Genomic DNA, 24,614 nt, shown 5'->3' with positions numbered 1-24,614 from the left:
GGAGGAGGGCAGAGGAGGCCCACAGGGTGGGCTGGGTGGCAGAGGCCCTGAGTTCTAGGCTGAGGACTGAGAACATGTTGAAAGTTTGTAAGGACAGAAGTCGTGAAAAATCAGTATCATAAATATTCCGGTAACTGGCAACATCCACTGGAAAAATTGCATTCATTTCTAACATTTTAACAGTTTCAGTCCCACCTGCCATCTCGAAGGAGACGAAGTCATCTGTGACCAGTGTGCTCCGGGTTACTCAGGAGCTTGGTGTGAGAGGTACTCTGTGTCCAGCACTCATATTATTTTCTAAATTCAATGTAAATTTTTTGTGCTTATTTTTAACTTTTATTTTTTAAATTTCAATCGGCACATAATAACTCTCCATATTCATTTTGTGTGCATAATGTGTTAAAGATCGAATTGTTTTTAAATATGTAGTTAGGTGTGGTTTTGGAGTATTCATGTATGATGATTATTTCATAGAATCATAGAGAAAACCCGGTGTATCTGTTAAGAACATGAATGTTGAGACTTGCTGGGAGTTTTTAGAGGACAGTGTTCCACCTCCTGGAGTTCATCTGAGTTCACACCAAGAACAATAAGAAACAGCCAGGAGCCAGGACTCACAGTCCCCATATTTGAATATCCAGATAATAGTAAAGGCATTAGGTGGTTTGATTTAATAGTTGGCCTTCTGGTGCCTGAAAGCCAGTGTTTTTTCCCATGGGTTAAGTCTGAGTGCCCAACTCTGGCTCAGCCCATCCAGAGCTGAGTGGCATCCGCATTGGCCCTGGTGGATTGGAGTTGGCCCTGGAGATGGTGCACGCCCACTGGATTTATGCCCCCTTTTGGACGTGCTCCCGTTCATCACCATGGGTGAAGACAATCTGTAACTTTCTGAATGCGGAGTCACATTATTTCCACAGTAAATCTCAGGGGAAAGAGCCAGTCTGATTGATTAGCCATTCAGAAAGTCCCTGAAGAGTGGGGTGGCATCTTGAGTAATTGCATTTATTTGATCCTGTTTCTCGTCTTGGATCCAGATGCGCTGATGGTTACTATGGAAACCCAACAGTACCCGGGGAATCCTGTGTGCTGTGTGACTGCAATGGTAATGTCAACCCCTCTGAGCCTGGCCACTGTGACTCTGTCACCGGGGAATGCCTGAAGTGTGTGGGAAACACCGACGGCCCTCACTGCGAAAGGTGTGCAGATGGGTTCTACGGGGATGCTGTGACTGCCAAAAATTGCCAAGGTGAGTGCATGGGCTATGAGTTCAGGGTCATTGTTTATCACCTATGAATCCCCATCCATCTACATACATGTGACAGAAAGGGATCAGCCCATGAGGTGACCTTATCTTGAATGGTGCTTGTTTTCATGCTGGGTCTCTGGTTGAACAACGATAGACTGGCAACCGATTTCTTCCCTCTCTTCTCTCCATTGGCTTGATCAGTTGCTGTCCATGAGGGTCAGTGTCCTGGAAAGCTTGCACCCTTCAAGGAGAAGGGTTTGCTTTCCAAAGTGCAGCTCTGTTTGCAGTAATTGAAAGGAAAGAAGGGTGATTTCCAAAGCAATCACGGATGTGGAGGACCATGGGGATACATGAAGCAGGTAGAATTTCAAGACATAGAGTGATAAATGGTGAGGCTCTTAAGCCTGAAATTGCTAACACATGATGTTGGCACAGCTTGGTGGTCTGTACATAAACTACCTGACCCTCAGATTGCTTTGCTGAGTTCTGCTTAGAGCCTTGATGTTGTGAATCTTGTTGAACCTCACACTGAAGGTTGATTTTTCATTTACCTGAGACGACCTAGCTCTAGCACCAATTAAACCCTCTGAAGTTTTTTCCTCCCCTTTGGCACAGTCTTTAAGGAGTGAATGAATACAAATGGCAGTTATTAATTTTGATAATTTTATGTAAATCCTTCTCTTGCTCTGATATTGCAATATGGAGACACAAGAGGGTGCTAGTGATACAGAAAAAAAAATATTTCACAGGCATCCATTAAAAGATGGAAAATGTTTCACAGCCCTGGGGCCCATCCCACTTCAACAGTGTGGCCACTTTAATTGGAATTACAGGGAGAGAGACTTCAATGGGTCACATTCTGCAGAAAGATCCAGTGAGATGAGGATTGAAATTTGCTTGCTGAATTTAGCACCTGGGACATCTCTAGAGAGTTTAGGAAGCAGAGCTTTAGCAGACTCGGGGCCAGGAGGACACAAAGCAAGAGTTTGGGTGGACAGATGTGCTAAGGGGAAGGAAAGACAATAGGGATGCTGGGAGATGCCCCCTCAGGTGAGAGGTAAGAGGGAGGGTGTGTGTGCACATGTGTCTTGTATTTGGTGGGAGACAGATGAATGTGTGCTGAGAAGTTAGTGGAATATTCAAGGACACAGCAGAAGGTCCCTGAAGGGCAGTAGTGAGTGAGGTCCCGGCATTTCGCTGGGCTCCTACAGTATTAGCCCACTTACACCAGGGAAAATGGAGGGCCAGAGAGAGGCATCTCTGCGTGAGCAAGGCAGTGGTCTTCACTTATGGAGGCCGATTCCAGTGCTTTTCTCTGGCCATCCCCAAGTTCCAGTGCCTCCCCCCCTGCTGCTGCACGCTGCCTCACACTGTGCCTGGGCTTTCAGTTACCCTTCAAGTTTTCCTTGATTGTCCCTTATCTGAGATGCAAGCCCAGATTTGTTCAGATTATGATTTTTTTTTCGGATTTCAGAATATGCATACACATCACAAATGTCCTGGGAAGGGGACCCAAGTTTAAACATGAAATTCATTTACTTTCCATATGCACCTGAAGTGCCCAGGCTGAAGGCAATTTTGTGCACCACTTTTAGTGTGCCTGTCTTTTGATAGTGACTAAGTATATGAGGTCAGGTGTGGAATCTTCCACTTGTGGCATCATGCTGTTGCTCAAAAATGTTTGGATTTTGGAGCATTTCAGATTTTCAGATTAGGGATGTTCGACCTGTGTCATATGGACAGATGTAGATTTTCAGAGGCAAACATTCATAAATAGTGCCTTGAATATTTTTGTCAGGGAACATATTAAATACTATGAAAATTAAGTAGTATGAAATATATATTACTGCTTGCCTTATAAATTATAAATTAAACATTTTTTGGACCTGTTAAATACCATCACTTTGAATAGCTGAGGGAATTCATAACTCTAAATGTGAATGGTGTAACCAGATAGAACTGAAATTCTATCATGAAACTACAAATGACTCAAGATTTTACAACAGGGAATGCTTCGTTAAATTATGAAACATATTAATATATATGCTATTTAGATTGCTTTAACTGAGCTTTAAAATATTACATATGTGTATGATTGCAATGAGGGTAGATGGCTAAATTGATTGATGTCTCTATTGCATGTTTTAATAAAAATTTGCTGACATATATTAATACCTTGTTCAAAAATTACATGGCAGACTCATGAGATGGTTCAAGGTAGTTTGCTAATTATTATCTGAATAGCTTCAGTATTATTATCTGTTATTACTGAATGGCTTGAATATTCTATAGTTCTTTCCACTAAAACTGTTTTGGTTTACTCTACAAAAAAATGCTAAAATTTTATTAATCACAGAATAACGTACATATGTCTTGTCATGCATACATTATATATGTTCATTTGTTTAGCTTCACGATTGGGTACGTTGAGTGTTTAACATTTTTTCCTTTAGACATTGAAGGAACTGACTATGACTATAACCATTAAATGACCATTAATATGTCATGTGTGTGTATGTGTTAGCCTGTGATTGCCATGAGAAAGGTTCCCTTTCTGATGTGTGCCATCTTGAGACTGGACTCTGTGACTGCAAACCCCACGTGATCGGACAGCAGTGTGACCAGTGCCTGGTAAGATGTTTATGCTCACTGCATGCAATTCAAGTATTGGTCAGTGATATGCAATTGACACCTTGACCTGGGTTCAAAGGAACAATTGAATTCATGGTAGTTGGAAAAGAGCTCAAGCCCTAGGCATGGCTGGCCCATCCTGTACCTCACTATCTAGAGGGCATGTATCCACTGTGCAGAGGAGTAGAATCAAGTCATGAATACTTTATGGTCCTATGGAGCAGCCTGTGTGTGATTTGGAAACCCTTCTAGAGTGTATATTGGCTTACTAAACCATGGATTGGCTTGTGTGATTCTTCCCCTTTTGTGACGTAGCCAGGCTATTATGGGCTGGACACAGGACTTGGCTGCTTACCCTGTAACTGCAGCCCGGCAGGCTCCATGTCGGACGAATGCACAGAGGAAGGACAGTGTTACTGCATTCCAGGTGTGACTGGGAAAAGGTGCGACAGGTGTTCACATGGCTTCTATGCCTACCAGGATGGTGGCTGCACACGTAAGCTCTTGAATTTCTTGTTTGAGACTTTACAGTGACTCCTTGGCACCTTCCTTTACTTTGGACTAATTTTTGTGACATTTCTTTATTTTTTCTCTTCTTTACACATACAGGTTTTCATGCTTTTTTTTTTTCTGTTTCTGATCTCTCTCTATATATAAGCTTGAAGTTTGGTTTGGGCTCTGCTGCCTACTAATTATGTGAGCTTGGATGAATTACTTAATTTCCCTTAGCCTTAGTTTCCTCATCTGTAAACTGGAGAGGCTAATTGTCATCTAAACCAAATAGTTTTTATAATAGTTGTGTACAAAGTCCTTGACGTGGAATTTGGCACATAATAAATGCTCAATTACATTAGGTCTATTTGTTCTTCCACCCACTGAGGTCTTTTTTAGGCTTTTCCCTATTTTTCGTACTCTGTCCTGTGACCTTTTGTCCAAAAGCATCTCCTGACCTAGAGGAACCTGCATGAGACATGGAGAGGAGAAGTCTCTGAAATCATGAGGTCTTTTAGAAACTAGAAGAATTATTCAGATTATTAATAAAAGGGACATAACTTGTAAAATCAACTCCTACCCCTTTAGTTCCATCGATCATCCAGACCGTAATGATGTTTGTCTTTATTTCAGCCTGTGACTGTGCTCATACTCAGAATAATTGTGACCCTGAATCTGGAAAGTGCATCTGCCCTCCTCATACTTGGGGTCTGGAATGTGAAAAATGTGAGGAAGGATACTGGGGTTTGGACCCGGAGCATGGGTGCCAGGTGGGTGCAGACATATTTGCATTTTCTTACCTGAGAGTCCCTAGGCTATGGCAAGTTTTGTTCCATCTCTTTTATTTATTTGGTTGATATAATAACTCAGTGCAGCTGTGCTCATGTTGTCCCAGCTACTTGAGAGGCTGAGATGGGAAGATCTCTTGAGTTCAGGAGTTCAAGGCCAGTCTGGGTAACATAATGAGACCTGTCTTAAATAAATAAGAAAAAATTAGCACAGATTATTGGAATAAATGTGGAGAATGCAACACTCTTCAAATCCCTTATGTGGGGTTTTCTGCAGGAGCCCAGTTGCAAAATTGATGGCTAGAAAAAATCCCAAAATGTTTTTAGTGCCCTTTAAATATATTCTTCAATGTATACAATTTTCCAAGAGAAAGTCATAAATCAGTTTATTGGGGGATTATGTCCAATCTTTGAGAGCTCTGGTTTTCCATGAGTAACTTCCCTTGGTTAGATTTGGGGATAATTTGTTTTGACAATGGGAAAATTACTCAACCTCTAAAATAACTTTGCTAGATTGTTTGGAACCTATCGGATTTAATTTTAGTTCAGTTTTGGCCTAGTGTGCAAGTGTCATTAAGATGCACAAAGGAATCCAGGCACCGTGGCACATGCCTGTAATCCCAGCTACTCCGGAGGCTGAGACAGGAGGATCGCAAGTTCAAAGCTTCAGCAATTTAGCCAGGCCCTACTTAACTTTTAGCAAGACCCTGTCTCAAAAAAAAAAAAAAATGGATAAATAATCCTACAATACAGTCCCTTTCGCCTTTTAGCAGATGGCAAAGTGGCTCCATAGAGCACTAGTGAGAGAGATCAATTCATTTATATAATTTTCATATATTTGATATTTTTAAAAATCCAAATATATGTATTGAATAACATATGTGTATCTTATGTATTTTTTAAATGTATATTTTATAACATAAAATCTGCCTCTTTAGTTAATTTTCATCTCTCTCTCTCTCTCTCTCTCTCTCTCTCAGGCCTGCAATTGCAGTCATGAGGGGTCAGCCAATCCCCAGTGTGACATGCTTTCTGGTCACTGCCAATGCAAGCAGGAATTTGGTGGGAAGAGGTGCGATCAGTGTTCCTTGGGTTACAGAGACTTTCCTGACTGTGTTCCCTGTGACTGCGACCTGAGGGGGACACTGGTGGACACCTGTGACCTGGAACAGGGTCTCTGTAGCTGTGCAGAGAAAACCGGCACCTGTTCTTGCAAGGTATTTGCCATCCACCCTCCACTTCCTTCCTCCCCCCTCATCAGTATGACTCTTAGGTGTTAGACTGTATAAATAAGCAGCTAGATTTTAAACACTTCCTCTAATGGTTTTACTGTCTTTCTATATCTGAGTTTTAAGTCTACATATGTTTTTCTAAAAATGATGGAAAATTATCAAAATAGAACTTCTGCCATTTATTACAAGCATCAAGTGATGGGACCACTTTGAAAAACAATTAGTTTCCTCACACATGTTCCAGTGGGCTGAGTGGCCAGTCTATCTTGAATATACAGACAAAATAGCTAACAGGTTTTGAGAAGATTTGTGATACTATAGCTGTGAAGTCATATTCATGTTCTCGTGTGTGCCGGTCAGACTAAAGGAAATTTATGCGTGTTGTAAAGTCTGAAGACTTCAATGCCATTTTTGATCTTGTGTGTGTCCCTTGGTTTTCCCAAAGTGCTTTGTTACTAGGAAGCCCTTGTCAGGTCCTTATACAAGGAGGTGAAATGAAAGAGGTAAAGGATCAACTCCCACACAGAGATGTGGGAGTTGGGCAAGGGTCAATGAGACACTCAAAACTTTTGCCCTTATGACATCAGAATTCTGGGATGCTAATTCTGAAGATGACGAAGGGGAATGTCATATACCACATCGTGGGAATCAGGGGAGCATCAGTATTGGCCTTGCCACATCTTAAGACAAGTGTTCTCATTATAGATGATCAGAACAGCAGGGATGTGCCTTAGCAATCACCCAGTCAGGCTCCCAGAATCACCTGGGGTCCCAGGGTGGGTTCTAAAGCATCCCAGGAGATGCTCATCAGAGACTCTGTGTTCTCAAAGTCTTCCATGATAATTCTGAACATCAGCTGTGTTTGGGAATCACTGAGTCTTTGTGAGAATTGGGCCTACCGAGGTCAATTAGGTACCTCGCCTGAGAAAGCAGCAAGTTCAGTGATGCTTGTGGATCTAAGATTATTTTTGTGTTTTATTTGTGTGTGCAGAAACCATATTTCCTCTTTTCAGGCATTAATAAGTCCACTGTCTGTTCCCTTTAGGAAAACGTGTTTGGCCTCCAATGCAGCAAGTGTCGAGTTGGCACCTTTGCCCTGCGTGCAGACAACCCTCTGGGATGCAGCCCCTGCTTCTGCTTTGGGCTGTCGCACCTCTGCTCGGAGTTGGAGGGATACGTGAGGACCCGGGTAAGTCACACTGAGAGATGTGGGAGCTGGGCAGGGGTCAAGGAGACACTCAAAACTCACTGTCGTTAAGTTTTGCCCCTTATGACATCAGAATTCTGGGATGCTAATTTGGGTTAGTATAGGAGTCAGAGCTCCCCTTCTGCTGTCCAGGGAAACAGATGGAGCTTTCAGAGTTGCACCTTAGCTGATCTGTCAAACTCCATGTGGAGAGAAGGTAGTAATCCCAACAGTCTCCTTCGTGTGATTGAACATTGCCCGAGGGTAGCAATAGCTCGACCCCTATATACAGTAACTTAAGTCCCTTGCAGTTTCATTTTTAATCCAGATGTTTTGTTGAAAGGAAAAGCCCGCACTGTTCCTGTTTTAATCGTGAAGCTGTTCTGCCGGAGAGGCAGGGGTGGCATCTGACAGATCACACCTGAGCACTTGATTCACCATCTGAAGTACATTTTCTTCTTTCCATGACTAGGTGACGCTGGACTCCAAACAGCCTCTTCTGCGTGTGGTCTCTCAGAGCAACCTGAAGGGCACCAGTGAGGGGGTGTACTACCAGGCCCCCGACATCTTGCTGGATGCCACCACTGTCCGTCAGCATGTCCATGGGGAGCCATTTTACTGGAGGCTGCCAGAACAGTTCCAGGGAGACCAGGTAAGGCACCCACCCAACCTAGAATTGGTGCCCCTCTCCCTGAGGTGGGGGTTATGGATACAATTCAAAATCACATCCGGCATTTGTTTTTGGGGGGATTGGCTAACTTCACTTAGCATTTTCTTCTCCAACACCATCCATTTACCTGCAAATGCCATGCTTTTATTCTCTTTTATTGCTGTGTAATATTCCATTGTGTAGAATGTTTTCTCTGATATAAAGAGGCTGATTCATAGTGGGTAGGGAGAGGGAGCATGGGAGGAATAGATGAATTCTAGATAGGGCAGAGGGGTAAGAGCGAAAGGGAGGGGACAGGGGGTTAGCAGGGATGGTGGAATGTGATGGACATCATCATCCAACGTACGTGTACGAAGACACGAGTTGGTGTCAACATACTTTATATATAACCAGAGATATGAAAAATTGTGCTGTATATGTGTAATAAGAATTGTATTGCATTCCGCTGTCATTTATTTAAAAGAAAAAAAAACAATTCAGAATCACAGTAGTCTGCACAGGTCTGTCATTAAAAGATGGGATTACTGGGCTGGAACTGTGGCTCAGTGGTAGAGCACCCCTAGCACATGTGAGGCACTGGGTTTGATTCTCAGCACTGCATATAAATAAATAAAATAAAGGTCCATCAACAACTAAAAAAGTATTTAAAAATAAAAGATGTGATTATTAAATCCCTTTTCTAAGAGGAGATAAGAGGTGTTAATCGTTCACAAAAGTCCCCACAAATAGGGACTTTTCAAGTCTATTAATGTTTAAATCATTTTATTTTACTGTTTGCTTAAGCAGTCCTTCAACAGTCATATATTAATGTATTTACAAATATCAGCTCAATACCAGTCTGGGTACCTTTCATGCTCCAAGAAGCCCTTCTCAAGACATCATCACTCATTTTGGGGGGAAAATCCATATAAAATAGTTATGAAAGACATTGTTTGCATTTTTTTGGCTTATCTAAACATTACAGTCTATGTGCAAATTCATCCTGACCTTTAATATTTGCAAATATATATTCACTGCTTCTGTAGAGATCATTTTTAATACAAGGGAGCTTGAAAATAATTAGAATTGTTATTGCACTGATTTATTTTGGAGTCCACTTTGTTGGAATCATCAAGTAGAACTAAACAACCTATAATTGAGTAGAATTAGAATTTAACAAATTCCAGACAAGACATTTCATATGTGAAATATATTTTTAAGATGCAATATTTCTTTCATATGGTGGCAGATTTACAACAAAATGTTTTAAACTAAGGCTGCAATCAGAAGGATAAACAATAATTTGTTATTCAATAGCTCCTGGCATATGGTGGCAAACTAAAGTACACCATGGCCTTCTATTCCTCTGATGGCATCGGCACCTCCAATTATGAGCCTCAAATTCTCATCAAAGGAGGTCGAACCAGAAAGCAAGTCATTTACATGGATGCACCAGCACCAGAGAATGGTGTGAGACAGGACCAGGAAGTGGAAATGAAAGAGGTGACTACAATCTTTTAATATATGTTCCTTCAAGGTGTGATCTTTGCTATATGTCTAATGAAAACTTGAAGTTACTAACGAGAAAATGAAAAATAAGACCTTGGTATTAAACTTCCCATGGGTTTAGCCAGACTTCTAAAAACTATTCCAATTTTATACCCTCAGAAAAGATGCAGTAAGTCTTTGTTTGTCCCACATTTTCCTTTACCCATGGTTAACTGAGCTACAGAAATACTAGATGGAAAATTCCAGAAATAAACAGTTCCTAAGTATAAATCGCACAGTTTTAGGGGTAGCATAACATAATCTCACACCATCCCTGCTCTGTCCTGCCCAGGATGTGACTCATCTTGTAGGTCAGTGTGTCCACACTGTGTATGCTACCTGCCCATTAGTCACTTAGAAACTATCTAGGTTGCCAGACCAACTGTCACAGTATCACTGATTGTGTTCACTTGACTCTTATTGTACTTAATAACAACCCCAAAGCACAAAGTAGTGATTCTGGCAATTTTATTACAATATATTGTTATAACTGTATTATTTTATTATTGTTGATGTTAATCTCTGTGCATAATTTGTAAATTGAACATTGTCCTAGGTGTGTGTGTACAGGAAAAAACATAGTATGTATGGGATTCAGTACGACATGAGGTATCCAATCTTCACTGGGTGATTCTTGCAACAAGCCCCTAGGGATAAAGGGGTATTTACTGTATTTCTATTAATTTAGTGAGAATTGCACCTTAAATCCTTTATCTTGGTGCACTGACTTCCATATGCATAGTTATGATGGTATAGAAATCTTTGGACTTTACTAGAATTCAGGTAGTGTCTCTTTATTCCTCCAGCACATGTTCATTGAACTTTCACCGTGTGCCCAGCACTATCTTTGGTGATGTCTGTCTATTGAAAATACTGCCACTACGCCTGCCCTGGTGGAGGTTATAGATCTTTGTCAATTAAATTTAATGACATGCCCAGAAGAGAGCTCATTTATAAAGAAATTTATCAAATTTATATTTTCTCTATAAGGTCATTTGCCTGTGAGAATTTATACTCTTCATTTAATTGAATCTATTCTTGTCCACAGAACTTTTGGAAATATTTTAACTCTGTTTCTGGAAAACCAGTCACACATTCGGATTTTATGTCCATTCTTAGCAATATTGAGTATATCCTCATCAAGGCATCCTATGGTCAAGGACTACAGCAAAGCAGGTACACAGAAGCTTCTAGAACTTCAAACGTTTTTTGATTTGATGTTGAACTGAAAGCATTGGACTCACCTTACTCCCACTACATATATTATTAATATATGTATCTCTGTTCCTTATTCAAACTTTGCTAAATATTGATATCCTTGTGGAATAGGATGTGTGAATTACAAATTATCTACAGGCCATGCTATGTATATATAAAATATAAGCGCATCATGGAGGAATCTTAGATGAAGATGAAATGAAAAAAAAAAAGTACTACTTTCTGCCCTTGAATGCTGCAGTACCCATTTCTTCTGACAATGTATAAAGAATATCGTCACCTACTCATTTAATATGTTAGCCTGTAAGAAACCCATTAAGTCTTGCCAAACCAGTACTTAAGTTGTCTTTCAAGTACACTTTCTGTCACATTATATTCAAGTTCTACAATGTTGGCTGAGGGTCTTTGCTGTGTGAGGAAATTGCTGTTGCACTTTAAGGCGTTTTATTTATAATCATGAGAAGGAACTACTTCAAACTGGGAGGAAATCGTTGGTTTAATATATATGCAAATGTTAAGTCACATTCAGTGCTTCTAGGAAGTTTTTCAAGTGTTAACATCTCCTCTCTCTCTCTTCTTCACACCGGTTGCACAGAATCTCAAACATTTCAATGGAGGTTGGCACAAAGGCTACAGAGCTGCACCCTGAGGGAGAGGTGGCTTCCCTGTTAGAGAATTGTCTCTGTCCCCCGGGCACAGCTGGATTCTCATGTCAGGTAGGGAGACCAATTGAAAGCTGTTCCCTGGTTTTGAATTGAATTGTGCTTGTTTACAGCAACTGGAAATGTGAAAAAGAACTCATGTATATTCATGATGATCATTTTTTTCTTGAATTAAAATTTTTTTCTAAATTCTGTTCCAACCTATATTGCATCAGATTTACCATCTTAACCGTTCTTAAGTATAGACAGAGATCAGTAGTGTTAAGTACATGCACAGTAATCCATGAACAATAGTGTTAAGTACATTGGTTTAACCAATGTCCAGAACACTTTTCATATTGCACATCTGGAACCCTGCACCCATTCAACAACCACCCATACCCTCTCCCCACCCCTATTGCCACCATTCTACTTTCTGTCTCCATGAACTTGAGCACTATAGGTTTCCCCATATAAGTGGAATTGTACAGTGTTTAAATTTTTATGGCTGGCTCATTTTACTTTGCAGAATGTCCTCCAGGTTCATCCATACTCTAGCCTGTGTCAGAATTTCTTTCCTTTTTAAGGCTGATTGCTACTCCACTGTATGGCTATACTTATTTTAGCTACTAAGTCTTCTATGGGCATTTGGGTTTTTTCCTTCTTTTGGCTATCATAAACAATACTGCTGTGAAAAGGGGTGTACAGATATCTCTTTAAGTTCCTGCATTCAGTTCTTTTGCATACATGGCCAGAAGTGGAATGGCCAGATCATATGGGATTTTGGTTTTGAAGGAACCTCCATACCGTTTTGTACAGCAGCTGCACCATGTTGTATTCCCTCCAGTGAAGCACAAGGGTTGCAATTTCTTCACATCCTCACCAACACTTGTTCTTTTCTGTTATTTTAATAGGAGGCACCCTAATGGGTGTGAGATGGTGTTTCGGTGGTTTTGATTTACATTTCCCTCACGACAGGGATGTTAAATGTTTTATGTGCTTGTGGGCCACTTGTGTGTCTTCACTGGAGAAATGTGTTTAAGTCCTTTGCCCAATTTTTAATCAGATTGTTTTTTCTTCCCCCTGCCCTTTTGTATTCCTTCAGGACTGTGCCCCTGGGTACTACAGAGGGAAGCTTCCAGAAGGCAGCGGCAGGGGACCCCGCCCCCTGCTTGCTCCTTGTGTGCCCTGCAACTGCAATAACCACAGTGAGACTTGTGACCCCGAAACTGGGAAGTGCCTGGTATGCTTGTTTTGTGGGTGTTTGCCTAAAATTTAGAACTAGCACAGGCACTGGGTATTTAAATTCCTGCTCTGTAGTCATACCAGTTCCTTGATTCAGTGAGAGGTTAAATTTACCTAAATACAACATGTATTTCCTTCAGAAGGGCTTAACTCGGTGATCTGACAGTGCCAGTAGAAATTCTTTTATAAATCTTTCTCCCTCAATGAATTTGTTCATGGGCATCAATAGGGAGTTAGTTAAATGTGTTAGGCTTTGGTTTTTGTGTATGTGTGTGCCTGTGTGTGTGTGTGTTTGTGTGTGTGTTGCTAAGGATTGAACCCAGGGCTTTGTGCATGCAAGGCACAACTCTACCAAACGTGTCAGTTTTTATATGCAGTTCTAGTAACCATCATCAAAGTGGATGAGAACTTTATGTCATAGATTTTAAAATAAGTTAGTGCCTGTGTTGACAGTGTTTCTCTGGGTAAAGTAGCGCCCTCTGCTTGCATCTTTAAAAATGCACGTTCTATTGGGGGTTGATAATACAATGAATTATTCATGTCTTAGTACACTTTTGCTTCTTGGTCACCTTCCCCTAGACCAAGATTGATCTTGGAGACATGAAGAGAACTCTGACCATTGCAAATGACAAAGTGACCCCGACACAAGTTTTGTGGCCCTGACTGAGGGCAAATTTTCTGTCTGATTTTGCATAGGCCAACCAGGACTCACTGATAACATAAAATAATCTGGTATTTGTTCCCTACTCCTGAAATCTCATCTCTCACAGTAATTCCTATGGGAAACATCAGTGACTTGTATGAACTGTGCTAAAACTGACTTTCTCTGGTTAGAATATCCTTAAATAAGGGAAGTGAACTGCCCACCAAGAAAGACCTCCCTCCAAACCCTAGAGATCCAGGGTATGGCCTGACCACAAGAAGACGTAAGGAACCAAACAGGCATTAGAGCTGTGCATCCCTCCTAGCCTTCAGCCGCACTCGATTGTTGTCCTCCTCTGATCAGAAGTGTCCTTTGTATAGAATTTAAAGGAGGTTTCCAGGGCTGAGGAGGCAGCTCAGTGCTAGAGCTCTTGCTTAGCATGCATGAGGCCCTGGGTTTAACCCCAGTACTGCAAGCAAGCAAATAAATAAAGGCAATTTCCACTGGCCAAAGAAGTTCTACATGGTTTTCCTCAATGAAAAAGACACCTGTGAACCTTTGCTGACTCCATTATATAAGAAAGGATAAAAGTTATTTCCATTACACAAGGACTTAATGAAGATGCAGATAACTCCAACGATGTTAAAATTTTTTGTTCACTCTAATCAGCTCATGCTCTCGGGCAAAAGCAAAAACCTAATAGAGAAAATGGAAAGATCTCATTTAAAGACTTACAGAGAATTGATTTCAGACAAATAGAGTGAGATGTAATTAGCTGGGAAGTTTCCTTGGCCAATTATGGGGAGAGAGGTCACATACAGAAAGAAGTTGATCAGTTCTTTGATGCTTTATCTTTCCATGATACAGCTAACAAGATTAGGTATTCCTAGGACACTCGATTATTACTCTGCTGCTGCTGGCCCAAGTCTACCAGAACACAGTTATACGATCACCTGCTGATCTGTTGATTTGTAAAATAGAAATAAATAATGCAGTCACTTCACCCACTATGAAAAAGATCACCTTAGACCATGGCAAAAATCTCCCTGGGATAAATAGTGGCCGATAGCTGTCCAGGGCAGTGGTTTCTGAAGAGACCACCTGCAAATCACAAATCATCTCACTTGGATCTGTAAGTCGAATGGTACAGTCCACAACAATGGCTATTCCTACTGTCAGAGAACTGGATGCAGATTCTAAGTTTAGAATATGTACATATTCTTTGGAGCCATTGAGATAAACCAGTAGTTCTGATTGAATCTTGAAAAGTGGCATTATCTTATCAAAGAACTTGCAAAACGACTTCATCAATCCCTCTCTCGTGTACCAAAGATCGCAAATCTTCAGCTCTCCAGGTTATATCTCCTCTGTTTGTGTACCTCTGGTCATATGGTGTGGCTGTGGGTCCATTCACCATCCTGAGACACATGTGTCATCATCTTCAATATCGTGCCCAGAGCCTTTCCCCTTTCACCAGGACCCAAGGGAGAGGGGAGCATCCCTTTCTAACTTGAGGAGCAGTGTCTCTGCAGCATAGCCTCTGAGTTTTGCCTGCCTGGTTGTGTTGATGACACACTAAGACCTTATATTCTTCCAACTGATAGAGCTCTGGTCAATTCATTCTTTTTCTTTGAGCTGGGAACCTTTCTTTTCCTCCTTACTCTTTACCTTGTCAGATTTCTTTTGTGGTTTCATGTAATAATCCACTTCCCTTTAGTGCAATCTCCTGAGCACTGGTTCTGAACCATGTGTGTGGGCATCAACTCCACGGATCTGATTTTATCATCCAATATGTAGGATTTTCCCCGCTGCTTCATGTCAGTAGGCCTTTGGTTATCAAAAAAGTGAATGATAGAAGTGGAGCCTGGAAAGGGGAGACCAAGGACCAGGGAGATACCTGAGGAGCCCCTCTCCACTAACCACTTTGAGGAGACACATCTAAATCTTTTTACATCACTCAAAAATGCCAGGTGCATCTCTGCATCTCCCACAGCATCTCACATTTCCCATTTCAGTTCTCATTAATAGATCCTTATTTCTCTCCTATTCTTTAGGGCGACTTGTCTTTGATTCTCTAGGGTCTTGAAGATCAGGTAGCCTTTGTTAGGGAAAGTTTTTACGTTGGAGTTGATGTTGACAATGAAAAATCTGAGAAACTACTTCTGCCTTCTTTTCCCACCTAATATTTATTCCATGTCAGCTTTATACTATTTGGGCAAAACAAGTATTTAGCAATTTACTTTTTAAGGAGAAGGTCACAAATTTTATTTCTGAAAAGAGATTCCTCTGAGGAGCCAAGAAAAAATTGATTTTTACCAGGTGAAATATTAAGGCTTTAAAATGAAAAATGGTGATTTTTTTAAAAAGGGTGTTTAAAAATAGTTTTTCAAACACTTAAAATTTTTCTTTCTTCATCCTCTCTTGGAATCAGTCCTCCAGTTGGCTCAAGGACTCCCTCTTTTCTATTCTTTCCATCTCACCTGCATCAGACATGAGACCCTTTCTACAGGAGCTCAGTAAACACTGTCAAATTGAGCAAAAGCAGATTCTAAATTGGAATAGAGTAACAAGAATCACTGCTCTTTTAGCTTAAAAAATCATGCATTCTTTACCAAAAAAAAAAAAAATAGGACCATAGTCAACTGGAGACACAAAATCTAACTGGAATTTCCTTTCCTTATTATAAGAATCTGTTGGTGGTGCTCTGAGGCCATAAGTTCTTCTTCAGGGTCTGTTTCCTAAACCGTCTGTGTGTTCACTTCTGCTCTTTTAACTCCCTGCCTGCGATCATTGAACCCCAGCTGGTTCTTGCAATCATTTTTATTTTAGGTCACTGTATATTTTAGATCCTCATTTCAAGATTCTGAAAGCTGGCTGCTTTTAGGGGTCCTGTGTCTCTTTTTACTTTGGAAAAAATGTCCTAGTAATTTCTAGGCTTTATTGGATGAATACAGTCTTATGACGAATGAAAGCCACAGAGCTGGAAAAATTTCCAGGATTTAAAACAAAGGAAGAAAAATGCTCTCCCATCCTTAGAAATTCAAGAACCACCACAACCAAAGCCTAACTGATGTGAAACAGGTAGCACTTGGTTGTCACCCGATCAGGATGGTTTTTAACCATCTTCCATTGTTTCCTTCTCCTTCTGAAACATGGAACTCCAGAACTGCCATGATAATACAGCTGGTGACCACTGTGACGTGTGCGCTCCTGGCTACTATGGAAAGGTGACTGGCTCCGCCCGGGACTGTTCTCCGTGCACCTGTCCTCACCCCTACCCTTCCAGGTGAGCTCTGCTGTGCTGTGCGGCACACCTGCTCAGCCACAGTCAGTTTTGCTTCCATTCTTGGCCTCACTTCTCTGTCTCTGAGTGGTCTACAGCCATGGAGAATTCCGTGTTTGAAGATAAACATTTTTTTAAAGTGTTCATTCTCATAAGTATTTGCAGAGAATCTTTTCAAAAGCAAAGCATCTGTGTTGATCTTGGGTGTTAGACTGGAACAAACTGAAGAAAGGACTTTTAAGTTTGGTGATTTTTTTTTTAAAGACTAATTTTGGCCCCCAGCTGTATATCTATTCTGCATCGAGATGAGTTGTTATTAATTTTATAAATAATGGCCCATTCCAGAAGAATCCAATTCCTACTTAATTTGGAAAAGGAGAATTTATATATGCTGGTGCCTGTCAAAGTGCTGAAATGTTATGGAGTGATAAAATGGGGACTAGAGTCTGCCTTGTACTCGTGATGAATTACTTGACTGCAGAAAAGAACCAGAGATTTGAAGTGGGAATGGATGTGCCAATGGCTCTTCTTTGTGTTTAAATGAAAATTATAATTCATTAATAATATTTTATTATCACTTAAGGCTATTTGGCAAGGCACTGAACACAGAAAGATCAAATGCCACCTTTTGGTATACTAAAATGAAGTTTTCCTTTTAATGTTTGTTTGAACCTTCTTTTATTATCTCCAAGTAATTGATGTTTGCTGTGAGTTCCAATGAGGGGGTACTACATACACTTCCCTTGTAAGTTACCAAGCATCCTAAAATTTCTTGTTGCTATAACTTGTTTTTTTTTAATGAAATCTGTACATAAATTTTGGTTTATCAACACCATTTTTGCAGTCTGTGCTATAGAAATACTTGAATAGATGTAGAAAGATGGTTGTATTTTAGCATTGCTCTCGAGAAATTGGGGGAAAACTGAAATACCTACAAGATTGGTTATATACACTGTGATATATTCCTAGAGTGGAATATCATACAAACACAGAGGGAAAAAATGAAGTTTATTTGTCAGTAAAGAATTGGCACAGTGGGGGCTGTAGCTGTAGCTCAGTGGTGGGTTTGATCCTCAACACCACATAAAAATAAATAAATAAAGATGTTGTGTTCATCTACAACGGAGGAGGAGATGGAGGAGGAGAAGTTGGAGGAGGAGGAAGAGGAGGAAGAGATTGAGGAGGAGATGGAGGAGGAGGAGGAAAAGGAGGAAGAGATGGAGGAGGAGGAGGAGGAAGAGGAAGAGGAGATGGAGGAAGAGATGAAGAAAGAGATGGAGGAGGAGGAGGAGGAGGAGATGGAGAAGGAGGAGGAGGAAGAGGAGGAGGAGGAGGAGGAGGAGGAGGAGGAGAAAAAGAAGAAAAATTGGCACAATGGCTAATGGAAATACGTAATTGACTATTTAGTGTAATATGATTCTGGAAAAAGAAAATACACAGCTATGTGTATATCCATAGCTACATTGGCTCTCTGTACCCAGAGAAATATTTGGAAGGATATTTCACCTTTCAGTTCAGGGTGGCCTTGGGCTGGTCACTCATGCTGGACACTTCATCATATTAGCCAGCAAGGAACACAGACCTGATTGAGTGGGTTTGGTTTTGCTTTCTTTCGGTGGTTTGCAGGTACCTAGCTTAACCTCTAGAGGTGCCTGGGTAATTTACAATATGGAAGCAGAGAAGTTTATAAAGAAAAAAAAATGAGCCCAAAGCTGAAGACCCTGAAAGAGATGGGCATCTGAGCAGCTTATGAAACTTGGAGGGGCTCTGTCATTTGGCTTCTACTCATCTACCATCTGCCCTGCTCCCTGCCTGCAGGTCCAGTCGTTTTCAAATGCCATCCCATCTAAGGGCTTCTCTTCTCTCTGGCTTCTTCTCTGCCATTCACTGCAGCCAATGAAGTTCTCTTCTGTGTCAGTTCAGCCTTCTTCTCCCTGCTGTCTTTCATGCTTCACCGTCATTTCAACTCTTAATCACTTTATCACATGGTGAGCAGGTAACTCTCTGTGTAAATCTCAGAACAGAATCCGTTTTTATCTGGGATGCTTTCCCGGGTGACTAATTAGTTATAATTCCTAAGATTGGTCTTCTGCCCAGCCCTCACAGGACTGTCACTGGAAAGGGCTGCTTGAATGTCTTTTGGATGCAAGATCTGAGCACACTTATATTAATTACATTTTTATTTTTCTTGGTTTTTCCCCAACAGAGTTAAGCTCTAAAATACTTGTCTAATCATCTAATGTGCTCACTTAATTTTTCAAACACTATGACATGTCCCAATAGTTATGAATAAATTCCTTATGAAAGATTTGAAGCTACCTATCTGAAAAATTCAAGGAAAAATAAAAAACAAACCTATTCTCTTCCAGCTTTAGCCCCACTTGTGTCTTGGAAGGTGATGGAGGTTTCCGTTGCGATGCCTGTGCTCTGGGCTATGAAGGACAATATTGTGAAAGGTACGCCCTTGAATTATCACATGGAGGTCACTAGGGACACCTCACATACATATAATGCACTGGACATATTTGCTTTCATGATTTGGGAGTCATTATCAATTTGCAAGTGCGAAATTGATATGAGACCTCATGACTGTTCCAGGTCAGGGTCTCCTGAGATGAATGTGTGCTTTGCATTTCATTTGACACAAATGATTACTGTCCTTGGGCAGGGACTGCTTTCTGTATTTACTGACGAGTGTTGACTGCACTGTCTGTGCCTGATATCTTCCTTTCTATAGGTGCTCCTCAGGCTACCACGGGGATCCTCAGATACCAGGTGGCAGTTGCCAGAAGTGTGACTGCAGTCCACAGGGGTCTGTTCACAGTGACTGTGACCGCATCTCTGGGCAGTGTACCTGCAGGCCAGGGGCCACGGGGATCCGATGCCAGGAATGCCAACCGAGACACATTCTGGTGGAAAGCAATTGTGTTTGTGGGTATTTCTTGTCTAAATGTTTAAAGCTACATTTTCCTCTCCAATGTTAGCTTTTGTAGGAAAGAAATGGTTATAGTGACCTAGAGTGTCAACAAGAGACCAAAGGTCTCATTTTATTTTATATTCTATATTATTATTTTAATTGAGCATAGATAGCTATTGCATCTAATGAAGTGAATTTATAAGCCAAGGCAGGAGTTCTAGGATACCATCATTGATACCCAAGGCAGCACAGGAATTTTAGCTCAATAGTTCAGCTGTGTTAATAGTTTGTTCTTGTAGTGGAACCAAGGATCAGTCATCCCAGGACAGGAAACACCACCGTGGGGCTGTCATTGGTGTTACCCAAATCTCACTGTAGCATTACTTACTTCCTCCATTGTCCTTCATTTGCATTTGCCAAGGGAGAGTCTGCAAACTCTCTGAGTAAGTCATAGACCAGGCTTTGGAAGGAGTCCTGGGATTGTTGCAGTTGGCCTGAGTTATAGATGAGCAATAGCACTTTAAAGGTTGAGGAAGTATAATGACCATACCAGAAGGCACTCTTTTCGGTGTAACCCTAGAGATGTCCCTTCTCTGATCTAAGTCTCAGTGCAACCATATGAGAACAGGGGATTGGCAATTGTATGGTACTTCCCACCCACCCATAGCAGGAGTGACAATGAGATTAGTTGCCATACCTGGGAACTTGGCATGTTCTTTGCTCGTATTGTTGACAAAATGGCTCACACAACCCATGGACACAGGGCAGGCCACTTTGTGTTAACTTTAACCCTCTTTCCCTTTTTCCTTCTCTCCTAGCTTGTGATGATGAGTGTGCAGGTGTGTTGCTGAATGACTTGGATGATGTTGGCAATGCCATTCTTTCTATGAACCTCACTGGCATCTTCCCTGTCCCACATGGAATTTTGTCAAACCTGGAAAATACAACTAAATATCTCCAGGTAGGTACTAAGAATACAGAGGCAGACATGTGTCATGGAGAGATAGTCAGTGGGAGTAGTAGGAGTGTTCTGTCTGTCCCCCAGTGTAGGAGCCTCACTTCCATCATCCCCCACTGGGAGCTTTCCAGCATTTCCTTGAAGGTGAACAGTGACAGGGACTCCTCATCTCACACCTGTTTCCCTGGGGATGGCTCTATGGTTTGAGACTTGCTCCTTAGGGATCTCTATGCAGTCTGCCCCCATGGTCCTTGTTTTTCCCTTTGGAATAAAACAAAGATCCCTTGCTCAAAACAGTCATCCTAATACAAATACAGGAAAGAAATCTGGACAGTATCTTCCTTAATGTTAGTTTAGGCTGAAGAAGGATGAGATTCTATTAAGTATGTCATTCTTAATTGAAGTTCCAAGGCACAAAAGTCCTCCCCTAGAAAACTGTTAAAATTTCTGGGAATAAATCACACTTTAATGTTTTGTCAACAAGGTCTGGTTAAAGGATGGGAAGTTAAGAGATTGGTTTAGTAAATGGCACTCATCTCTGGCACTTTAACTTTTCATGGGAAGAAAATGTGATTGATACCTATACATTAGAATTTGAGATCTTTACTGTGTGATGCAGTAATAAAAAGGATAGTCATTTCTAAATGACTTTTGTGAAATAAAAGCTTTTCTCAGACTTACTATTTCCTTAGACATGTGGCTGTGTGTTTCTGTACATGTAGGGATGTAGGGATGAGTCTGTGATCCACTCTCCTCTAATGATCCTTTCTCTAATGAAAGCAAGGAAAATTTAGGAAACTCAAAGGAATGTTTTAAAATTATTTTCTCTCAAATAGCAAAAAATGTCTTGGGAAGATGAGAAATTATCCATTTGAAAAATCTAAAATAATAAAAAATATTTAAATTTTCTAACTATCATATATACAATCAACAAATTCTGTTTTCTGCCAGTGTGGGCCCCTGGGGTATAACTGCATTTTAAATTTATCAAGTGACATGAATACTTGACTTAAATTTTAACTAATTTTGAATTTTTTGTTCCAATTTAAAATACTTGTCCATCCCTTGAAATAACTTTTTATGTTTATACAAAGTATCTAACAAAGGTTAAGAGTGTGAATTCTTGTTATTTTATATTATTTGCCAGCACAGTGATCTTGGGAAAGTCACTTAACCTCCCTGAAACAGTAATATGACAGCTTCATAGGAATGTTGTTAGGTTTAAATAAATTCAAACAAGTAAAGAAATTAATGTTGGCATAAAGTAAGCACTTAATAATTATAAATGATTTTGTTTATTGAATACATTTTTTAACTTGTTGGCAATTGTAGTTAAAATTTATGACTTTTTTTTTTTTTTGGTGCTCAATCCCTAGCACCATCCAAAAAAAAAAAATCATGACTTTGATACTGAAATAAAGCCAGACCTTTTATCTAAGAAATGCAGCAATCTCTGTTTCTGCCTAACACATCAGACTGTGAATTTATGTCTATGTGGGAAATACAAAGCAATGGGTGGCAGTATAGAATCATGTAGCTATAATGGAAACTTAAGTGAATGTGGGCTGCTTTATTTTTAAATGACAACTTCAAGGAAAGTAGAACTTCTTTCTGTGAACAAAAAATAACGGGGGGGAGATTAATAAGTGACTCTTTGTTAAGAATCAGAACTTTGTACTTTGAAGCATGGTGATGTTTCCTTTGTTCCCAGGAGTCTTTATTAAAAGCAAATACCCAAAAGAATTGGGCAGGGATTCAACTGGAAGGTGTTGCAGAACAGACGGAGGACCTGCAAAAGCAGGTAGGTTCCTGGCACAAAAACCAGCTCTCCACCCAGCCTCCCTCCCAGCCCTTGTGAGCCATTGCCTTGTGGCCCTCTGGAAAGTTCTGATTAGGTCAGACCAGCCCCCTCTTTCAGGAGCTGCTCCAAATGCTTTATCATCAGATTTTTTCTAACCCTGACAGTTTCTGTGGTTTAGTGGGAAAAGACTCCTGACTTACTTTTTGTCATCTCTGCAGAGGGAAGAATCAGGTGGTGGCTTTGCTCTCTGACTTCCATTGTCTTTTCCGAACTAAGGGGTATGGGTAGGATTAAAAGTATTCTTCAGGTTTCCTCCCTCTAAATTAATTTTATAACTGAGCACATGATGAGTACAAGGTCCTCCACTAGAGACCAGTAAATCTTCCTGTGATTTATTGGGTGGAGATGGGACATAGCACAGACTCCGGTATGTAGTATTCCCCAATATGCAGGCTTCAGGCAGGGGCAGTTCTGATTTCGGGACTTGAAGTGACATGTCAACTTGTCTTCTTATCAGCAGGGAATTATTTATTCTGTTTAGTTCATGCCAGAGAAATGGGCTTTAGGGATCTAAAATTTGAATCTCCTCATATATAGATGGCTCAGGAGGCCTATTGTCAAATTTACAATTTGTCACTTGTAAATTTCTCAACATACACACCTAGAAGCCTCTATACTAAACGAAAGTATTAGTTTATCATCTGTTAATTTAGAATTCAGGATAATTTGAAAAGAGTTTAAGGGTTTAAGTGTAGGTTTTCAGTACTTCGGCAAAAAAACATTTGGTAGAAAGTGATAAGCTGATCTTGATAAATTCTGTCCATTAAAGAAGATTCTCTTTGGTCATGACTAGGAAACACTTTAAAGCCCCGTCTGAGTTGTGTTGTATTCTTGGAAATTACAAACAGCCTTTCATTTTACAAATTATGAAATTCTTCATTAAAATAATAGTTAAGGGCGCTAAGTATCAGCCTCTGGGCTAGTAAGTGTTATTATAGTGCTATTATTACCCCAGTGTTATAGATGAGGCTGGAGATGTGTAGCTCCACCACCTGGAAGAATTGGGAATAACATCCAGTTTGCCTGACTCCTTGTTCTTAACTCTTAGGGACTCAATTTTCTCAGGTCATACAACTTAATAAGGTTCGACTTTCTATATAGTCGTTGCTGATATATAGTAGTTTCTGATAGTTATTGCTTCATAATATTTGGGTCAATGATGGACATATATGACAGAATTCTCATAAGATTATAATGGAGCTAAAAAATGTCTATTGCTTAAGTCTTGCTGTGGCTCTCCAATCATTGTAGTAAATGTGATAGTGCTGGTGTAAACAACCTACTGTGCAGCCCCCAGTATTTGTAAGTATTGGATTGTGTACAGTGCATAATACTTAACAATGATAATAAGTAGCTGTGAAACTCTTTCATCAATTTGCAGTAGTATACTTTTTCCTCTTAATACATTGTGTACTTTTATGCCAATAGCCTCATAGATTTCATGTTTACTGAGTCTCTTAATAGTGTCATTTTCCTTTGTGCTTGATTTAATCTCATATAGTTTCTGTCCATCATGACCCTGGGAGCAATAGCTATACAGTGTGTGTGCGTAGAGGCTACACCATGTAAGTATGTATAAACACGCTATGGCATTTGTACAGTGATGAAATATCTCCTGATGATGTATATCTCAGATAGCATGTCCTCATCGTTCACTGACATACACGTGACTGCACTTGCATTCTAAAGTGAACAGACACAGGGAGTATCTGTGGTTTGATAGTCAATTTTGCTGCTTGTAAAAATATACCATCTTTCCTCTCATTGAGTATTAAATTATCACATTAACCACTTAGTTTCCAGCCGGCATTTGCCTTGATTTACAAATAGTGTATACCTTCTCTCTGTATCCTGGAAGATGGATGGATGGATAGATAGACTGGAAGAGTTTTTTTTCTTAAGAGGCAATAACTGGATTTAAGGTCAAACTAACCCAGGACCTTATTTTTCTGTCAGCTCACTAGAGTGTTAACAAACAGCCAGCAGGTGAACAGGGAAACTGAGAATATCCTTGACCAGAGTCAAGACCTGGCCACATTCATCAAGAGGCTGCATCAGAGCATCAGAGGTACGATG

General features: G+C 40.4%; 1 protein-coding gene across 1 annotated transcript in view; it reads left to right on the top strand.

The window, feature by feature from the left end:
* Positions 1–24,614, top strand: part of Lama1 (laminin subunit alpha 1) — a 150,274-nt gene that overhangs the window by 82,034 nt on the left and 43,626 nt on the right. Inside the window, exons 18-35 of the mRNA XM_078030367.1 lie at positions 184–267; positions 1,035–1,246; positions 3,771–3,877; positions 4,193–4,373; positions 5,003–5,139; positions 6,138–6,374; positions 7,435–7,578; positions 8,048–8,227; positions 9,542–9,727; positions 10,821–10,948; positions 11,586–11,706; positions 12,737–12,874; positions 16,684–16,805; positions 19,172–19,258; positions 19,540–19,733; positions 20,538–20,680; positions 22,389–22,478; positions 24,495–24,606. Coding sequence (XP_077886493.1) covers positions 184–267; positions 1,035–1,246; positions 3,771–3,877; positions 4,193–4,373; positions 5,003–5,139; positions 6,138–6,374; positions 7,435–7,578; positions 8,048–8,227; positions 9,542–9,727; positions 10,821–10,948; positions 11,586–11,706; positions 12,737–12,874; positions 16,684–16,805; positions 19,172–19,258; positions 19,540–19,733; positions 20,538–20,680; positions 22,389–22,478; positions 24,495–24,606 — 2,603 coding nt within the window. The remainder of the gene's footprint in view (positions 1–183; positions 268–1,034; positions 1,247–3,770; positions 3,878–4,192; positions 4,374–5,002; positions 5,140–6,137; positions 6,375–7,434; positions 7,579–8,047; positions 8,228–9,541; positions 9,728–10,820; positions 10,949–11,585; positions 11,707–12,736; positions 12,875–16,683; positions 16,806–19,171; positions 19,259–19,539; positions 19,734–20,537; positions 20,681–22,388; positions 22,479–24,494; positions 24,607–24,614) is intronic.

This window comes from Ictidomys tridecemlineatus, chromosome 13 (assembly GCF_052094955.1).
Source record: "Ictidomys tridecemlineatus isolate mIctTri1 chromosome 13, mIctTri1.hap1, whole genome shotgun sequence".
Classification (NCBI taxonomy): Eukaryota; Metazoa; Chordata; class Mammalia; order Rodentia; family Sciuridae; genus Ictidomys; species Ictidomys tridecemlineatus.
This window is presented reverse-complemented; position numbering and strand designations above follow the sequence as displayed.